General features: G+C 37.1%; 1 protein-coding gene across 1 annotated transcript in view; it reads right to left on the minus strand.

Annotated features, from left to right (window-relative positions):
- Positions 1 to 5,252: 5,252 nt before the first annotated feature.
- Positions 5,253 to 18,977, minus strand: part of LOC114054059 (inositol monophosphatase 3) — a 56,147-nt gene continuing 42,422 nt past the window's right edge. The window contains exons 4-5 of the mRNA XM_027877127.1: positions 10,789 to 10,950; positions 5,253 to 8,346 (exon numbers count right to left, since the gene is read on the minus strand). Of these exons, the coding sequence (XP_027732928.1) occupies positions 8,075 to 8,346; positions 10,789 to 10,950 (434 nt within the window). The 3' untranslated portion in view covers positions 5,253 to 8,074. The remainder of the gene's footprint in view (positions 8,347 to 10,788; positions 10,951 to 18,977) is intronic.

Here is an 18,977-nt window from a genome sequence, read left to right on the forward strand (position 1 = left end):
TTTCCCTTTCCTTGTTTACATAATTTCCCATCAATCATGACCCTCACTATACCCATTTATAAAACAAGTTTAAAGATCAATTCTTCTGAAGCTTTAACTCTCAAATTTTATTACAGTTGATCTTTGTAGGTCAAATTTTCTCCCCTTGATTATTGTTACTGTTGTTACTAGCATTATTATTAAACAGGTTCTCCTGCCTTATCCTGGCTAGAAGTGTTGGGGCCCCATTCTACTAGTGATCAGCGTGGGGTCTCACCTGCTCCATTTCCAACCTGGGCTGGATTACACCATCCTTAGGCAACTTGATACTCCCCTACTCTAGGGAGCTCATAAAAGTATTGATGCTGAACTTAAGAGTAACCCACTTGATTTTTCTTTATTCTGCTTCCTTGGGTGTCTTGACTACTTGACTGTTCCCAGGCCCTTCAGCCTAGGTTCCCTTTCGATTATCTCTTCCAATCATTTTTCATTTGTTATTTCCTATCTTCTTCCTCCTCCCTTTAACCTCTTCCCCCTCATCCTCAGTCAATAAACATTTTAGCATCTACTATGTGCCAGGCACTGTGCTAAGCACTGGGGATACAAATGAGATAAAGAAAAGATAATCTAATGAGAAGATAACACAAAAGAAGCTGAAAGGGGGCAGGGGAACCACCAGAGAGTACCAAATTGAAACAAAGTATAGCATCTGATGGGAAATGAAATTATTTAGTTCTGATTTGTAAATATCTTCCTCCAGTAATTAAATGACATTTTCACTAATTCACCACCACCATTTCTGTAGTCTGGATTTTCTCCACCCCCATGCCATTCTTTTTTTTCTCCTAACTTACCATTCCTTAACTCAAACATCTCACATTTCTCTTCGCACTTTTTTCCCCTTTCCCACCATCCAATCATTCCCAATTTCCTTCACAAAATCAGCTTGCCACATTTTAGTCTTCAGATGTCACTGTAGTTTATTTTGAGAATTAAGATTTAGTTTGGCAAAGTATCAGCCACAGAGGCAGGTCATGTACAAATTGCTGGGGCCAGACAACAGATCATTTCAAATGAGACACTCTCAAATTTACTAGCACTCACTGGTTACTGAGCAATACTCAGAAAGAACAGAGTGGGAGAAGGGCAATTTCCTTAAATTTTCTTAGGAAAAAAACCCCTGAGACTGATTTTAACAAGACACAAAGTCATCAACACATAGGACTTAGAGAAACTGTGGAACATGATTTGTAAATTTTTTAGGTGGTCAAGTATCTCTACAAAGTAAGTTAAAGTATAAGAAACACTAATGGCTAATTATAGCATTGAAACCTCATGATGGATGTGTCACCAATAGAGGTAACTGAATATCCAGAGTTTCTGAAATTAGCATATCATGACCTCCATTGCCACACTCTCATATCTTCATTTATTTATCTTTTCCACTAGGCAAGATGAATAAGTTGGTCTACAAGGGTTAGCAGACTCTTTTTGTGGACTATATTTTTAGCCGACTATATAAACACTCTTCTGAAAAGTTGAAGAAAGAACATGACTGCAAAGGAAACAGGAAAACTAGAGAGGAAGGCTAAAAAAGATAAAATGCTGATGTACAGATGTTTGTGTATGGACTAAGTCTTCTGAGGATATAGCTGGTAACTAAAGAAGGCTACCCAATGGATACAAGAAATATCATTTCCTATAACAGCAGACTAGGAGAGAGGCTCTCAAGAGACTTGGAAACTGAAGCCTTCTACTCTTCCTTGTTGTCAATGGTAGATAACAACTAGACAAAATAAGCTGCCTCATCCTTTCCATCCTTCATTCAGGACTGGCTGGAAAGACTACATGATGCTGGTATAGAGTAGTCGTCAACTTTTTTTATATGATTTAATTGGTCCTCCTAATGATTGATGGAGCTACAGCCAGGTGGACTTCATTCCTGCCCTCTCTACCAACTCCCTTAATATCAAGACATATGTTGAGCATTTCTCTTCTGACGGAAAATTTACCGTGTGCAAAACATACAAACCACACACAGAACTTTAATGGAAAACACTACTAAATGAACACCCATTTCTGCTTTGCCAAGTTACACAGATGACGTTTACAGTACAAATACTTTGGGAAACCCTTTCTAAGCACACAATATAGAATGAGTTGTTTTAATGTAATTCATCACCTTTTTCTTCTAACAAGACATGAAGCCAACTTGGCTTGCATTTCTAATTTTCATCCCAAATGGAAAACTACTTATAAATCTCATTTTCCCACACATGATTAATTCACCACCCAACTTCTAAAAAGCTTTCCTGTCAACTGTTTTAATATTCATAAACCTTCACCAGTGGCAAATTAGAAATGCATATACCTGCCAGGTTTGACCAGTTTTTTTTTTCTTTTTTCTAAAAGAAAAACCTTCACACACTATCACCCCCTAAAACCAAAACATACTTTTTTTTTGAAAGCACAAAATTCAATTCTTCCCATTCCCTCAGTGAAATTATTTACAAATAATCAAAACTGGATAAACCCATAGACATAAGTAACTTTTAACATTAATATAAGTCCAATATGATACATACATATGGAGCTAATTTATCACAGCATTGAAAAGGAACAGCTAATTTATAGTAACTATTGATTCTAGGTGAAGTAGGGCAATACGTTTAATTCCATACTAAAGTAATTAATTTAAAAATTAGGCTGTTTAAAACATCAAATCTTAAAATGTATCCTACCTTCCATAGGCTTACAATGCTATAATAAAGCTAAATTAAAAATCAAAAGATGAAGTACTATTTCAGAGCTATAAACATTGATACCAGCTTCATATAAAAGTGTACTATGCTTGCAAAGTCTGCAAAAATATTGTCCTTCATTCACCTAATGAATTTTCTCCCAGAATTAACATTAAAAATACTGAAATAATTCATTTTTTCCTTGAAGTACCTATTTTCCCCATCCCACTAGAAAGTTTTGTCCCTCCATAAACACACAATGCCCTAATAGCGGTAAGGCACAGATTTGCTAAGCTAAATAAATAGGAAGACCCAAAATTTGTTATCAGATATACATTAAAGTAATTTTTCAGACTGCAGGTCTGTCTCAAAACTCAAAACAAATGGGCTTACCTAATACCCAACACCAAACACCCAAAACGTGTTTACTTCCTAACTCTTTTACTAGTTTTTCATTGCATCCTCCTCATTTCAACTTTACTTGAAATTCCCTGTATTAATTAATCTTATGGGCAATACAAGAATAGTGGGCCCCAGGAAGGAAAGGAAGGGAAGAAGGAAGGAAGCTGATGGGGTCCTCCTCTTCTCCAGCTTTTTCCAATTAGCACTTATTTATCCTATGGTGTAGTTACTAGCTTGGAAGAAACAGGAAGGCTCTAAGAGAAAATTAACTCTGCTGTGAGATTATGTGTGTCTTCAACCCTCCTTGATACTCACTGTTAAGGAAGGTGTTTTTTCCTTATATCACCTCCCATATCCCCACTCTCTACCCTACACACAAAGGTCTTCCTCTTTATGGTGGATCTTCCTTTCTCTAAAGCTTCCTTTTGCCACTGTTCCATTTCTTCATCCCTATCCCTCATTTTTTTCAAATACAGAAAGATATGTCGACATTCTGGAACAATTTGAATCAAAGGGGGTGCATGTGCATGCGGGTAAACATGTAGACATTTTGGAACAATATTAATCAAAGAGAGAGAGAGAGAGAGTGTCTCCACATCATTTTGTTACCACAACTTACAGTCATTCATTCAAGAAATGTACAATTTTTAAAATAAAAGAAACATTCATGGCACAATCATACACACAGAAAGACCACAGATATGGTGATGACCCACTATGTTCTAAAACTGGACACATATACGGAAATGGCTCTATCAAAGCCATGTTTCCCCAAAGGCTTTATCTCTCTGGCTTTATGTTCTCTTACATTTGTAGTTGACTTCTAGGTGAAAGAGGAAGAAATATTTTCAGGAGATAAAAATATCAAGTTAAATCTGGCAATTACAAAGTTTAGATTTGAAGTTTTACTTTTCTCTTTAATTTCTAAAGAGAATCTGGTGAAAACACATTTAATTTGGGGATTTTCAGGGCAGGTTTGATTTTCTTCTCCCTGTAGTTTATTTAACAAATCCCCATCCATCCCTATTAGAAATTTGACTTAGAGCTAGAAAGACCAGAAAGATCCAATAGTCTAGTCCAGCCTTCTCACATTGCTCCAAATTTTGGAAGCAATAAATGGATAAAGGAGAGAAAAATATTAAAGAATGAGATAATACATAAGGACAGCAAGAGAGGTAGGGGGAAATGATGGAAAGGGAAGGGTAGCAGAGAGAGGACAGAAAATTAAGGGAGAAGATACACAATGGGGAAAGGGACAGATGTGTCAGTGGTACTGAAATTCAGGTCATGTTGAGATTCACGGCACTTGACATAGTGTTCCACAGTGACTGTTTGGAATAAACAAACAGAGCAGTTGTCATTAATACCTTAAAATTTCGTAAAAAAAAACCCCAAAACACCAAATATCTTGTAACAATTTCTCTTAAAATAAAAGAATGAAAAGATAATGGCTGGGTATGCCAAAATGAGACTGTACCAACTTCTTCCTCTTGCCCCAAATCAGGCATGAATGTGTTTTTGAAATAATTTCATCACTTCCATAATATAAGGAAATTATATTTTGTGCTTCCATATATTTTAAGCTCCTTTAATGTGATGCTTATTGAAAGGGAAGGGAGGGAAAGGAAAATAGGTTTCCTTATTAAAGTAAAAATACTATCTCAAATCATGTAACAAGTCTTAAAACCATTTTTCATACTAGGAAACAATGCATACTAGCTTTTGGAGATGAATAGAAACCTTTTAAAATAATTAATATGCTACATAAGCACTTCCAAAAGAAATCAGCTGTGCAAGTCTCATTCAACTGTGCCAAACAAATTATAGAAATAATATATTTAATTGCTAGCCAGTATCTTAATTTTTGTACCCACACAGACACCTCACAAAGTCCTAACTATCAAAATCAAACAGCAAATTATATTTTGAAGGTTTATTCTACTAGATAGGAAAAATCTTCTACTACAGATAAAAAATAAATCTAATTCAGTTTCTCCACCTCTTTCAAGTATCCATCCTCCCAATTTCCATAAAATGGGGACATTTATAGTTAAGACAAACACTTCTTTTCCCTAAAACATATTTGCCAATACTCTAAAGGAATAAAAAAAATTAACAAAAATTAGCAGCTTTGACCATTTCAAAATAATTTATTTTAAATTATCTTAGGAGAAGATGAGAAAAACATTATTTTAAGGCTCATAATTAAGTATGCAATACTGGGAGAAAAGCACAATTCCAACCTGAAACACAAATAGCAAATACACAATTCACTGTCATATCAATGAAGGTATATGTGACTACCAATTAATGCCTGTTTACTGCTCAATGCGCTTGGTGGTCATGGAGAAGTGCAAAAGAGAAATTTTTTACCAAGGTCAAGGGAGGGACCTTGTCCTTGCTGAATTGGATTTTCAAACCTAAAGTCATATGCCACATGTGGTCAGGATAGGCTGACAGTGACATTTGTCCTCCTAACACATTTCTTAGTACAGAGGACCACACTAGCAAATATGTGACTCACCAACTCTGCTGGTACAAATCAAATGTTTGCTGGTATATACTTACTGGTGAATACCAGCTAAAAAATGTGCTGGTTAAGACTATGCCTCACATATCTTTGTGTCCCTCTCAACACTCAACAGTGGTTTGCACAAAGTAGACCCTTAATAAAAAGTGGCTGAATTAAAATAAATGCTACTTACATATACACTGCTAGAGGATTCAAGTTGAGTTAGCAATGATCTACCTCCCTTGCCCTTTTTACAATGCCAATAAGAGGTCCTTTTTAACCACAATGTTAACCAAATAGCTAAGAATTTTGAAACTTTCAACACTGTACACAGAATTCCTAGCTAACTGTATAAATAACAAATATCCTAACCATTAGAATGGCCAAAAAAAAATATGCATCACTCAACAAAGGCCATGGGTACAGAAACAACCTATTTCATAAGGATAAACCAAAGGGAATCTTTGTTCATAACCACATACTTCCACTCAGTCTAGGCCTACCATCTTGCCAGCTTCACTGTCAGCACTGAGAACTAGGTAAAAGTAAGTGGATGGATGACAAGCGTGATCTTTCATTACTATGGTGAGTCCAGTTTTCTCTTGACCATAGAATTCTCATAGATCTTCACATCATGTGCATGCCATTTTTAAGCAAGCTAAGACATAATGTTAGTCCTCTGGTTGCTGAAGTAGTATCAGCAGCCTTTAGCCACACCCGAGGTGTTTGTGTAGCCATGTTTCATCTTCCTTGAGGAAGGGTCTAGAAATGGTGACCTCAACATGATCTGAATCACATTAAATAAGCCTCCTTTACCAGATTATGAAGTCTAGAAGGCTGGACCTCCACAGTAAAGTTAAATGTTATTACCTACGGTACAGAAATATTAAGTCATGTTACTAAAAGAAAACCATAAAAAATTAAGGTTAAAGGGTTTAAATTTAGTCCTACCTCTCTCTGTCAATAGAATCCATTCTTCTTTGTCATTGTTCCATAGGACAATGGAACACAAAAGGGATAAAAAAGAATGGTATTGGTCGGTGTCCTTGAAGTGTCCAGGTATGTAATCAAAAGCATCACCCAGAGAGAAATCAGACCTCTGGATGAAAGCTCAGAGACAAGCCTTAGTTAGAGCCAAAACAAAACAGGACACAAGGCAAATGTTTCATTCTTCCTGTTTGAACTAGATTCTGAAGTGTAATCAGAAGAAAACTCTCATCAGAATGAACTCTAAGCCTCAGTGTTTTACCCTGCAGTGGATTTATGCGATGCCCCCAAAGCCACTTGTGGTGTGGGGAAAAGTTCTTGAACAGACAGTGAGAGCAGCAATAACTCCTTCTGGACGAACTTACTATAAAGATCAGATCTCTTAAATGAAAACTCGATAAAACTCCTTTTTTAAATCACAGTTAATTTGAATATTTTTTTGGGAGGGGGAGTAAAGACTAGCTCAATTCTGGTACTACCAAACGTCAATTTTCAATTACTAACAATTCCTTTTTATTTTTGTGATCCATCTTTCTGTCCCTAATTCCCCCAACCATCTTTTCATTAAAAATAGATCATGAAAATGTATAGTGAAATCCCTAAGGCCAATTTTGAAACTCCAGAATAAAACTTACAAGTAGAAGAATCAATAATTAGGACGGGGAAGGGGGTTGGGGGAGCACCCAGTGAGTCATGCATCTTTCACAGGGAAAGTGAAAATCAACGGCAAGACGTTAAAGCTATGTCAAGAAACACAATTTTCTTTTAAAACACACAGAAATAATAGTTACCATGATTTACAAATCATCAAAAATTCAATATTTTCTACGAGCTGGATGACTAACTTTTAAAAGTTCTGGAAAAAACAAAATCAAACTGTTCTGTTATTTTTAATCAGTCAGAAATGTTCTTCTATCACAGACAAATACAGTTATTTATTTCTTGCATATAGATGGGTGTTTTGGCTCCTTGTGCTTTCCATCCAAAAGGAACTGGGGAGAAATCCTTGATGGGACCTCATTTTCAGCAAGGTATATTATAAAGTAATGCCAAGTGAGCTTTCAAAATTAATCCTTGGTTCTGCTTGACTCTTTATGAAAAGTACTATAAGTTTAACGATGCTGTTGTGAAGTCACTCAAATATGGTCTGTTAAGATCTAGATTTCAACCCACAATCTATCTACATATATGCACCTTAAGTATGACAACTGTATGAAAACAGTCTCCAAAATAAAGATGGCGAGTGAGATAAAAAGCGACCCATCTTCCTCAATCTTGCATCTTAAAGGGAAGGGAGTAGGGAGTGGGAGGAGTCCCTGTTGCTTTTCCATCATCTCAAGAAGACTGGATGGCCTCATGCATAGTCTTCCACAGACTGCCTGCAGCCCAGGGCCCTTCAGACCGACCCTTCTCAGCTCTGGGAAGAAGAAGCATATCCTTGTAGACCTTCTGCTCATTTGTGGGATGTCTTCTCAAGTTCTGGGAGTTTTTTGACCAGGGCCTGATGGTTCATGTTGATGCTAGCTAGGAGTCCCCCTTCATTGCCATCGGAGCCAGTGTAACTTATCTCTTCACCGCTCAAGGTGGTCATATGACCCCCAAGAGCTTTGAGGAGGGCATTGCCAGCACAAATATCCCATTTTTTAATATATGTCACGTGGATATAGATATCAGCTTTTTCTTGGTTCTCATCAGGCACATCCAAGAGGGATAAAACTTTGTAACCTAAAGAGTAAAACATGCAGAGTTTAGGTTACTGTTTACTATAAGTGGCTTGTATTTTGAAAGTGTGTACTCGACACTCGACCTAAATAATAGGATTATTATTATATTATTAATTATTAATATCACTTTAAATACTGATAATTATGCTTAGTGATGTTTAGAGTTTAAATTATGATTAGACTCCTGTAGTTCTGATTTAAAGTTTTTTTTTTTTCCCTTGCAGTTATTTTCAACAGAATGGTATGTTCACATGGACATAAAGACTAAGTAAATTACTAAACCACTTTTTTCACTCAGAAACTTCGGAAAATTTTACTTGAAAGCTATAGTTGAAAAAAAAATTTTTTTAACTGCATCATGACCCCCCACCCCCGATTCTCCTAATTTATAATCCTTGTTTTTACCTCTACTTTTTTTTACTGAGCTTGGACCCCAAGGAGGGCTACTCATTTCAACAACCCACCCATTAACTTCCAAGAATCCACCACTCTCCTCTCTTTCTTCCTGCGTCTTGCTAATGCCCAGTGCTGGATATTTACCTTCTCTTGCTTCTGCAAGTCATGAAAGTCTCTCAGTTACAGAGGTATGCTTTGTAACCAACCTCAAGTAGTTCCTCACTGCTGATAAGTAATTCTTTTATTTATCACTAACTGATTAGCTTTCCTACACTCCATAGTGCTTATCCCAATCCTTCTCTCCCCTTAGGCCTTGTCAGAGAATCTGAACTCTGCCACATAATAGGTCTGTAACTTAAGTGCATATCACATAACTTCTGTGCCTCAGTTTCCCTATCCTCAAAAAAGAACATAACCTCACAAGATTGATGTGATGATCAAAAGAGGTTCAGTAAAGTGCTTTGTAAATATTTAGATTTAGAGCTATATGGGATACCAGTGATCCTCCAATTAAAATTCCTAGGTGGGGCAGTAGATAGAGTGTTGAGTCTAGAGTAAGGAAGACTCATCTTCCTGAGTTCAAATCTGGCCTCAGACCCTTAATTAGCTGGGTGACTCTGGACAAATCACTTAACTCTGTTTGCCTCAGTTTCTTCATCTGTAAAATGAATTGGAGAAGGAAATGGCACACTATTCCAATATCTCTAAGAAAACCCCAAATGGGGTCACAAAGAGTTGGATATGACTGAAAAACGACTGAACAACAACTGAAAATTGAAAATCTCCATCTCATTTTGTAGATGAAGAAACTGATAGAATAGGAGAAATGAAATTTTTAGCCCTATATTCTTATAGGTCGTATCAAAGCCAATCAAAATTCAGGTCCTCTGATTCCAAATTTCATTGTCTTTCCAATAAACCAAGTTGAATCATTTACCTAAGAAACTTTTCATTTTAGACTGTTAGCACTACACCAATATATTTGAAGTCTAATCTCTAAACAAGCATTACTGCACATATTTAAGAAACCAAGTCTAAAGTGGAAAAACAAGTATACCCATGATTCAAGAATTAAACCATACTTTCTTTCTATATCCTCTTCTCCATTCTCCTATCCTCACTTAAGGATATGGGAAAAAAAATTAAAAGCACAGCTAAGTCCCTATTAGTGCAAATAAAGAATTCCTAAAGTGGCCATATATATTTAAATTCACACCATTCAAAGTCATAATTATTTACAAAACGATAACTGGTTCAAACCCAAAGGAAATATGAAGTGGAAATCTGAGCAACTTTCAATCACTTCAGGGGATTCGTTATTTGCATTAATTGGGATCTTGTTGCACTGATCATTTTAAAAAGGACAGCAGAACATTCACCTTTAATACTCTCCCCACTTCCCAGATACAAGAGAAAGACTGCTGCTCTCCTGGTTCAAGATTTGACTACATCTGCAATGTTTTTGTTTCGTAAACACTACTGCATATTAATATGTTAAAAAGTAACCTTCCTTAATGGCTTCAAGTTATCATTACAGAACATTTAATCCAACCTCTTTATTTTATGAACAAAAATCATCGTTCCTTGGGTACAGTGAACTCCCCTTAAAGATATAGCAAAAATTTTAAAAAGCAGATATAAATATTCTTGAACCACCTACTATATGCAAGGTGCTATGAGGATATAGAAAAAAAAAATTTAGATGAAGTTTTTGGCCCCAAGGAGCTCCAACCTAACTGGGCAAACAAGACCCACGCATAAACTCACTTCCATATTTCAAACTGGCAAAGTATCAGATTTTGGCTCAGTGAAAGGAAAACCTTCCTAACAATTAGAAACACTTCAAAGTGACAGATGGTAGCTTACTTCTCCTCACTACAAGTCTTCAAGCCAAGGCTGGATGACCATTTCCAGGCTCCTGGAGAGGGGATTCTCCCTCATATGTGCATTGGACTAAACGACCTTTGAGGATCCTTCTGACCGAGATAAAGCCCTAAGTATGTGTAACTGAGTCAGATCGCAGATAAGGTAGGCAATAATAACATACCTGCACCACCTGCAGGTATGATTGTAGTCTGATTCCCAAACGTCTGAAGAGCCACTTGTTTAACTGTTCCTGAATGGGAGCGAGACACGATGATCCTTGGTGTCTTCTCATTGTAGGAAGTACGAGCTTTCACATTGGATCCACCATCCACCATTGCCCAAGCTATAAAGGAAATTTATCATCCATTACCAACTTTGGAAGATGTCCAGGTCTTTGAAACTAGAAGTTATTCTTTAGTGTCACAAACATCTCTAAATGATTAAAAAACCATCCCCTCCCAGAAAAGAATCCTCTGCAATGACATTTAATTAAAATAAGCAAAAACAATTGCATATGACTAATTTACAAAATTGCTATTTCTCTTTATTCTTGATTTATATTTTGCTATTGTAGCTAAACTATTCTAAAACTTCAGAATATATGTCTGAATTTCTATAATTTCAGAAAATGTTCTCTCCCACTCCCAAGGAGTGTCAAAAGGTAACTTTTAAAATGCACATGTGAAACTGTTTTCCCCTCAAAAGATAATTTGAATCATGAGTGTATACATATAAACATGTACATAGCGTATATGTATATGCATGTATGTGTGTTTATTTATGTGTGCTCATATGTTTTTTTCCCTCTGAAATACATCTAATTAGGGCAAAAGTGGCATTCCTACAGCACAATTTGTGGCTAAGCAGCACAATTCTCTACTTGGCTTTAAATATATCAACATAATCAAAGAGTTACCTGGATGAGATTGTTTTTGTTTTTCCTTTTTGGAAATAAACATAAAAACCATATAAACCTAGATCTTTGACCATGGATCTATAGAAGAAGTCTTTGTTTGAGGGCTGTAATAGAACCAATATCTACCAAGGTATCTCCCCCTCCCCATAACCACCCCAAACAAGGGTTACGCTAGTTTTCCCTAAAAGACAACAAAGCTATCCCTAATTGCCCCCTGAAATTCCTATGGCCATACTAACATGACTTGCTGGTTATGTAAGGTAATAAAAAAGACCCAAGTATTTTAATACTTGGCAGATGTCTCAATATATGACTAGCCACCACCCTGCTAACCAGACACATTTCCATAAAGAGGTAAGTGTGTGTATGGGTGGTTGTAGTGGGGAACTACCCCAATTAAATCCTAATATATCCTCATTGAATATTTCTTTCTATGCTACAATTAAGCAAACCCTCTTTTAACTGTTCAATGATCTATGAGTGACTTAGTTTGTCCCAATATCAAATATGAATTAAATGGTTGCTGGCCTAAGCCAAGCTTGCCTTCTCTATCTCTATAACAATATTAAAAAAAAAATTACAACTAGGTATATTAATTAAATTGTTCTCCAATACCCCAATCAAGTGACAATTATGGCTATGGAACGAAGAAATCCATTTTCCATGTTATTCCTGGATGAAAAGGTGGAGATTGTGCAACAAATTCCCAAACTTAGAGACATTAAAAGAATTAAATAGAAACATATTCAAAACATGAAACAATTTAAAACAAAAACCTAACAGTAAACATTTGCTCCTACAGTTACTATATCTTGGGGGGGAGGAGGGGGGAAGAACAGTAATAACAATAAAAACAAAACAAAAACCCCCCAGATCCCTTTAGAAAAGAAAAAAAAAAGCACATATGCACTTCAGTTAGAGCATGTTTTATTTACTAAGAAAAGAATTTGCAATACAGTTTCTCTAGAGGTCAGTATTGTGTAAGGGAAAGAAAATCTTTATCTATTTTAGTACTAAATATTCCATATCAGAGAATTTCAAATCAAAAATCTGTTACCTTTATTTTGTGAAAATTGCATGTTTAAATAAATATATGTACAAATATGTTTTTTTAATCAGTTATAAGTTTCACGAGCAGAATTGTTCAAAATTTTAAAAGGTACAATGTGACCACCACCCAATGACAACTTAATAAAAATTAATGGTGATATAATGGTGATGATGAAAACAGCAGCTACAAAACATACTTTTAGCTTTATAGGTTATAACCCTAACCCTAATAGTTCTTGCTAGGAGTGCAAAAAAGCCATTTCGTTATGGACATTGGAATTTCAACACTATCTACCGGGCATGGTATTTGGTATTACATGGAATTGCCTTGCAATTTTTTGTCTTTTTAAGTATCTATACTTGTCCATGCAAGGGTTTATATATTCTTACGCTAAGTACTAAATTTTCAGACTCTTATTACAGTGCTACAATCTATTTGGTTTGGTTACCACGTTAACTAAGCTACAGAGACAAGATCTAGAGGGTGGCAAAAATGGGCCAGAAAACGGAACTCAGAAGCAAAAGTTAAAGCACTCAGCACTGACTGGTGGGGAGAGAATTCTAAAGGGAGTTTTTTTTTTTTACATATATTAAGGCTTTGTGAGAGAAATACTGAGCAGTTCAAACTTTGTGATACAGCACATAGTGCCCAATAATGATGATGGTATTAATAACAGCTATACTTTATGCAGTGCTTTAAGATTTTCAAAGCATCTAGATTAACTGATAGACCATTCCATATGTGCCCCACATTCCCTCTGCTTCTTATTTACAATATGTTCTCGGCAAGTCCTTTTTTCAGAGAGGTTATAAAAGTAGAACTGGTTCAAATGACCACGAATTTCTTATTGGTGGAGTCTTAACTCACTGAGATTTTACTGTAATATACAGTTATCTTAAAAGGTAAAGTATGGCTACCAATGCTTCATGAATTAATGAGTTAATAGATATTGATGGAACCTGAACCAGAGGGAGAGGGCTTCAGTTAAAGTAGGATGGATTTCTACTTTGTACTTTCTTTGTTTGGTTTAAGAGGAACACTACTTCTCAGCCCAGTTAAATGCTGAAATGGGAATATTTTATAGTTCATGCCCTTGGAGATACTTAAAAAGAGAAAAGATAGTTCCCTGATGAAGAGAGTTTAGATGAAGAGAATTTAGATATTTTTTTGGGTAAGGCACCCAGGTCCAATAGACTCACAGGGTCCCTTGACCTCATGAGGGGAGTATAAAGAACTATGATTTCATTCGGGTTTGAAAAAAATCCTCTCTCTTCCCACCCAAACAACCTTCATGCACAGCAGCTGTCTATAACTTACTGCCTGGGAGAGAGGTCTATGGGACACTGATAGATTATATAACTTGCCCACATCTACAGGGCTGGCACATATAAGAAGGACACAAATGCACTGGAGAAATAAACAAGAAGGCTGAAATAAACTAACCACAAGTCCCATGGTAACTGATTTTATCCATCAGGAAAAGGACTAGCTTCTAATCTTTGCACATCACTCCACTGTTTGTGATATTTAGCTTGTGATCACCTGGGACCTGGCAAGGTCTTTTCTTCTGAATATTTATTTATAGTCATCTTTTATTTGTACTGCTGTTTATTCATGTGTGATGGAAATGTATTCAGTGCATATTTAATATATTCTTTTTTAAATGTTGTTAAGTATATCATCACTTGTGTCTCATTACACTTTATTTTGTAAAATTATTTAAAAAAAAATTTTCAGGATCATTCTGAATTTTTATTATCCTGCATTCCATAGTCTTAAAAAACCCACTTAATTTAGGATTTGAACTAGAAGAGCTCAAAGGTCCCTTTCAACTCTAAATCTATGTTCCTGTAATCAAGAATATCACACATGGGACACCCAATCAAGGACTAACTAAAATCAAGACATGGTAAATGCTTTACTTCCCTCTCATATGTGTGTTTTATCACTATCACAGAGGCAGATTAAATCAGTCCAGCATGATTTATAAGCAATAATAACTAGCATTTACATAGCACTTTGAAGGTCTGCAAAAGCGTTTTACAAATATCATCTCATTTGATCCTCAAAACAAACCTGGGAGATAGAAGCTATTATGATACCCATTTTATAGATGAGGAAACTGAGGCAAGATGTTATCATTACCCCCCTCAATTTACAGATGAGGAAACTGAGGCAGCAGAGGTTAAGTGCTTTCCTTGCTCATGGTCATATAGCTAGTAAATTATCTGAAGCCACATCTGAACTCAGATCTTCCCAATTCCAGGAATGGGGCTCTATCCACTACACTGCACTGGCTAGGTGCTATGCAACCACCATAAAAGTTTGATGCCTCTGACTGGAGAAATCTACAGACCAAGGATCTGGAATACCCAAGACTCTTTCAGGAGGTCTATAAAGTCAAAACTATTTTCACAGTAATACTAAGATATTTTAATTTCTAGTAATGGTATATTGATAGATATAATCCACATGAACAAAAGCTTTTTGCAAGGGATGGGGTCTTCAATAATTTTTAAGAGTGTGAAGGGGTCCTGAGACCAAAAGGTCTGACAACTGCTTATCTAAATTATAGTACAGTTAGGCATCTAGAGAAGTGGACAATGGCCAACCCCAAAGGGGGATTACAGAAGTATCCATGTCAATTTGGAATGAGGTCCCCAGTGGAATATGTACTTGACCCTCTCCTGTTAAACATGTTTATCAATGACCTGAATGAAGGCAAAGATGGCATACTTGTCAAATATAAGGATAATGCAAAAGTGGGAGGGACAGCTAATATGGAAGAACAGGATTAGGATCTGAAAAAATTCCCAATCATAAATATCTCAGAATAATAAGGAACCTCAAAGGCCATTCTGATTCTTCATGGCTTTTGTCCCAACCTGTGCTTTCATTTTTTATTATTACTATTATTATTGTAAAAGGAACTTCTGTGAGCAAACTCTCCCTAGAGCAAAATATATCAGGAACTTATTTAAGGCAACTTGTGTCCTTCAGGATTGCCTGAGGCACCGAGAGATTAAATGACTAGCTCAGGGTCAGGCACAGAGCCAATACTTGTCCAGGGCGGTAGGGAAGATCTCCTCTCCATTATTAGCAACAAGTGTTCAGTTTGCCCCTGCTGGAAAACAGACAGTGCAGTGAAATGTTTCCTCCTTAGCAATCTCATTCCAGCTCTAATTGATAGCATGACTTTGCTTATATAGAACCTCCATTGGCCTTGTGACAACTTCTACCCATTGTTCTCAATTCATTTGGCCCTTTCATCTCTCCCATGTGACAGCCCTTCTTATATTTTAAGACAGCTATCATGTTCCCCTTAAGTGTTTTCTTCAGACTAAACAATCCAAGCAATTCCTCAACCAATTCATTCATTCAATCAACAAGCTTCTATTAAGTGCTTATTACATCCCACATGCTATGTTTGGCACTGGGGAATAAAGACCAAAATTAAAGAATCTTCACCTTCAAAGAATTTATATTCTATTGGGGGAAGGGGAGACACAACATAGACATAAAAATGTAGATATACAATAAACAGAATATCTGGAGATAAGATACTTGTAATTGGGGGGATCAGAACTGGCTTCCTATAGGAGGTAGCCTTACAGTATCAGCTCAAGACTTCAGGTGAGCTCTGAAGAAGGTTACGGATCCTCTAAGGCAACAGTGAGGATTGAAGGCATACAGAAAATGGCAAAGTAGCATTGGTGAGAGATGGAATGCCATGCACAGGAAGTACCAGTGATAACAAAGACGTCTGTATTTTATCATAGATAGTAAGGAACCACCGGAATTTCTAAGTAGGAGAGTGACATAGATCTGTGCTTTAGATAAATCACTTTGGTAGCTGTGAAGTAGACTGATTAAAGAGGGAAGGGACTTTAGGCATGGAGACCATTTTGAAGGGTATGAAAGTTGTCAGGTCTGAGAGGCAGTGATAAAGGTTTAAACTCAAGGAGTGGCTGTATGAGTGAAGAGAGACACAGATCAAAAAAATGCTTCAAAAGTACAATTTGCAAGATGTAGCAACTGGTTGGTTAGGTGGAGTGAGGGAGAGTGAAGAGTCAAGGAGGACACCTAGGTTCTGAACCTAGGTGAATGAAAGATTGTGAAGTTCAGAACAGAAATCACTAAGAAGGGATGGTTTGGGGCAGGGGTGGGGAACCTGCAGCCTCAAGGCCACATGTGTCCCTCTAGGTCCTCAAGTACAATACCTCGAGGACCTAGAGGGACACATGTGACCTCGAGGCTGTAGGTTCCCCACCGCTGGTTTGGGGAAAAGATAATTATTTCTATTTTGGTCAAGAGTTTGAGATGCCTGTAAGTTGGTCATAATGGTCTGGAGAGTTAAAGAGAAAGACTTGGGCCAGATATATAGATCTGTGAGTTCTCCGCAGAAAGTAGACAGTGTTTGGACAGTGTTTGAAGGGCTGCACACGTGTGAACTTTTCATGCTTCTAACCTTCATCCTCACAGCTCATCAGTACCCTCTGCCCCTCTGATTGGAGGGCAAAGTTAGGAGCTCCTCCCAGAACCTCCACATAAGGAGGACACCCAGGCCAGCCACATTTCATTTTCTATCCAGCTGCACAACTCTAAATTTCTCCCATATGCCCCTGATCCAGGTATCTCTCCAACACCGCCCCCCCAACACAGCTTTTTAGCTTCCTTCTGTGTGTTGTCTCCATCCGTTAGATTACAAGCTTCTTGAGGGAAGAAACTATCTTTTTCCCCCCATATTTATCTTCCCAGTGCTTAGCACAGGGCCTGGCACATAGGTGTTTAATAAATGTTTACTGACTTAGTGTCCCATAAGCCAGTACATGTCAGAGATGGGACTTCAGCTCACATCCTCCTGATTCCAAGGTCAGCTTCCTACCCACTATACTATGGTACTTCCCATTTTATCAGACAGTTGCCATTTTCCTTAAAGTGACAGTTATAGCCACCATCTCCAGAACTCTTATACCCTCAGAAATGATGGGCCAAGAGAAGCTGACATGCTTTCTGTTCCTGTCACTTTCAGAACATCCCTTTCCAGCCTGATCCCTCACCAACCTCTCCTGTGTACTTCCTTCCTTCCATTTCTTCATTTATTCCAGATTTTGGTCACAAGTTACCTATTGGCTTACAAGCTGACTTTGTTTTCTTCCTTTCAGTTCCTGGCTCACAGTCATCTTCTTTAAACTCTACATTTTTATAAAAAAGAGAAAAGGACCCACAAGTACAAAAATATTTATAGCAGCTCTCTTTGTGGTGGCAGGGAATTGGAAATTGAGGGGATGCCCATCAGTTGGGGAATGGCTGAACAACAAAGACTTACATGAACTGGTGCTGAGTTAAGTGGGCAGAAACAGGAGAACATTATACACAATAACAGCAACACTGTGCGAAAATCAACTCTAATAGACTTAGCTCTTCTGAGCAATGCAATGATCTAAGACCATTCCAAAAGACTCTTGATGGAAAATGCTATCCACACCCAGAGAAAACTATAGAGTCTAAATGCAGATCGGAGTATATCATTTTCTCTTTTTTTGTTTGCTTTTTGTTTTTTTCTTTATTGTGGTTTTTCCCTTTTGTTCTGATTCTTCTTTCACAACATGACTAATGTGGAAATATGTTTAATATGATCATACATGTATGGCTTATATCAGATTACATGCCATCTTAGGGAGGAGGGAGTGGAGGGAGGGGAAAAAATTTAGAATTCAAAATCTTGTAAAAGTGAATGTTGAAAATGAAAAATAATTAATTAAAAAAAGAAACAAAACACTTTGCACTCTTATGTGGAGCCCTCAACAAATGTTGGCCACTCTGATCTCCCAATTTATTGATCAACAACTGGCCTTTTCACTCCATCTCATTTATTGGGTAGTTCTATCTTGGATCTCATATTATCCATAACTGTGTTCCTGATCTCAGAAATTCCTGAGTATAACCTCCTATCCTGCCAATTCTCCCTGAGCTTCCCTGTACTGGAACCTCTTCTTTATCTTTACTGCAACCCTTCTTACCATTACCTACTCTCCTAATCAATCACTCCCTTTCTCTAGCCTCCTTCTCCTCCCTCCATAGACTTCACCTTATAGTTAACCAGTTTGACTGCACACTGATCTCTGCCCTCAAATTTCTTGCCACTTTACTGTAAGGAATACAGTGTCCTCCTCCAACCATTAAATGAGGAAGCCTTGAGAAAACTTTAAAGAAAAAAAAAAAAACAAACAAACCAGGAAAGCTGAGTCACTCTGTCAAAAGACCAGCAGTAACAGCCTCTTTTCCGACCAGAAAGAAATCTGAATATTAGCTAGCCTCCAAGTCCATAGGAGTGTTCCTTCCTCCTACTATCATGAATCAGCACTAATTCCGAAGTTGAAGTTCCTTAGCTCTTTCCCCC

This window comes from Vombatus ursinus, unplaced genomic scaffold (assembly GCF_900497805.2).
Source record: "Vombatus ursinus unplaced genomic scaffold, bare-nosed wombat genome assembly UNPS02014812.1, whole genome shotgun sequence".
Lineage (NCBI taxonomy): Eukaryota > Metazoa > Chordata > Mammalia > Diprotodontia > Vombatidae > Vombatus > Vombatus ursinus.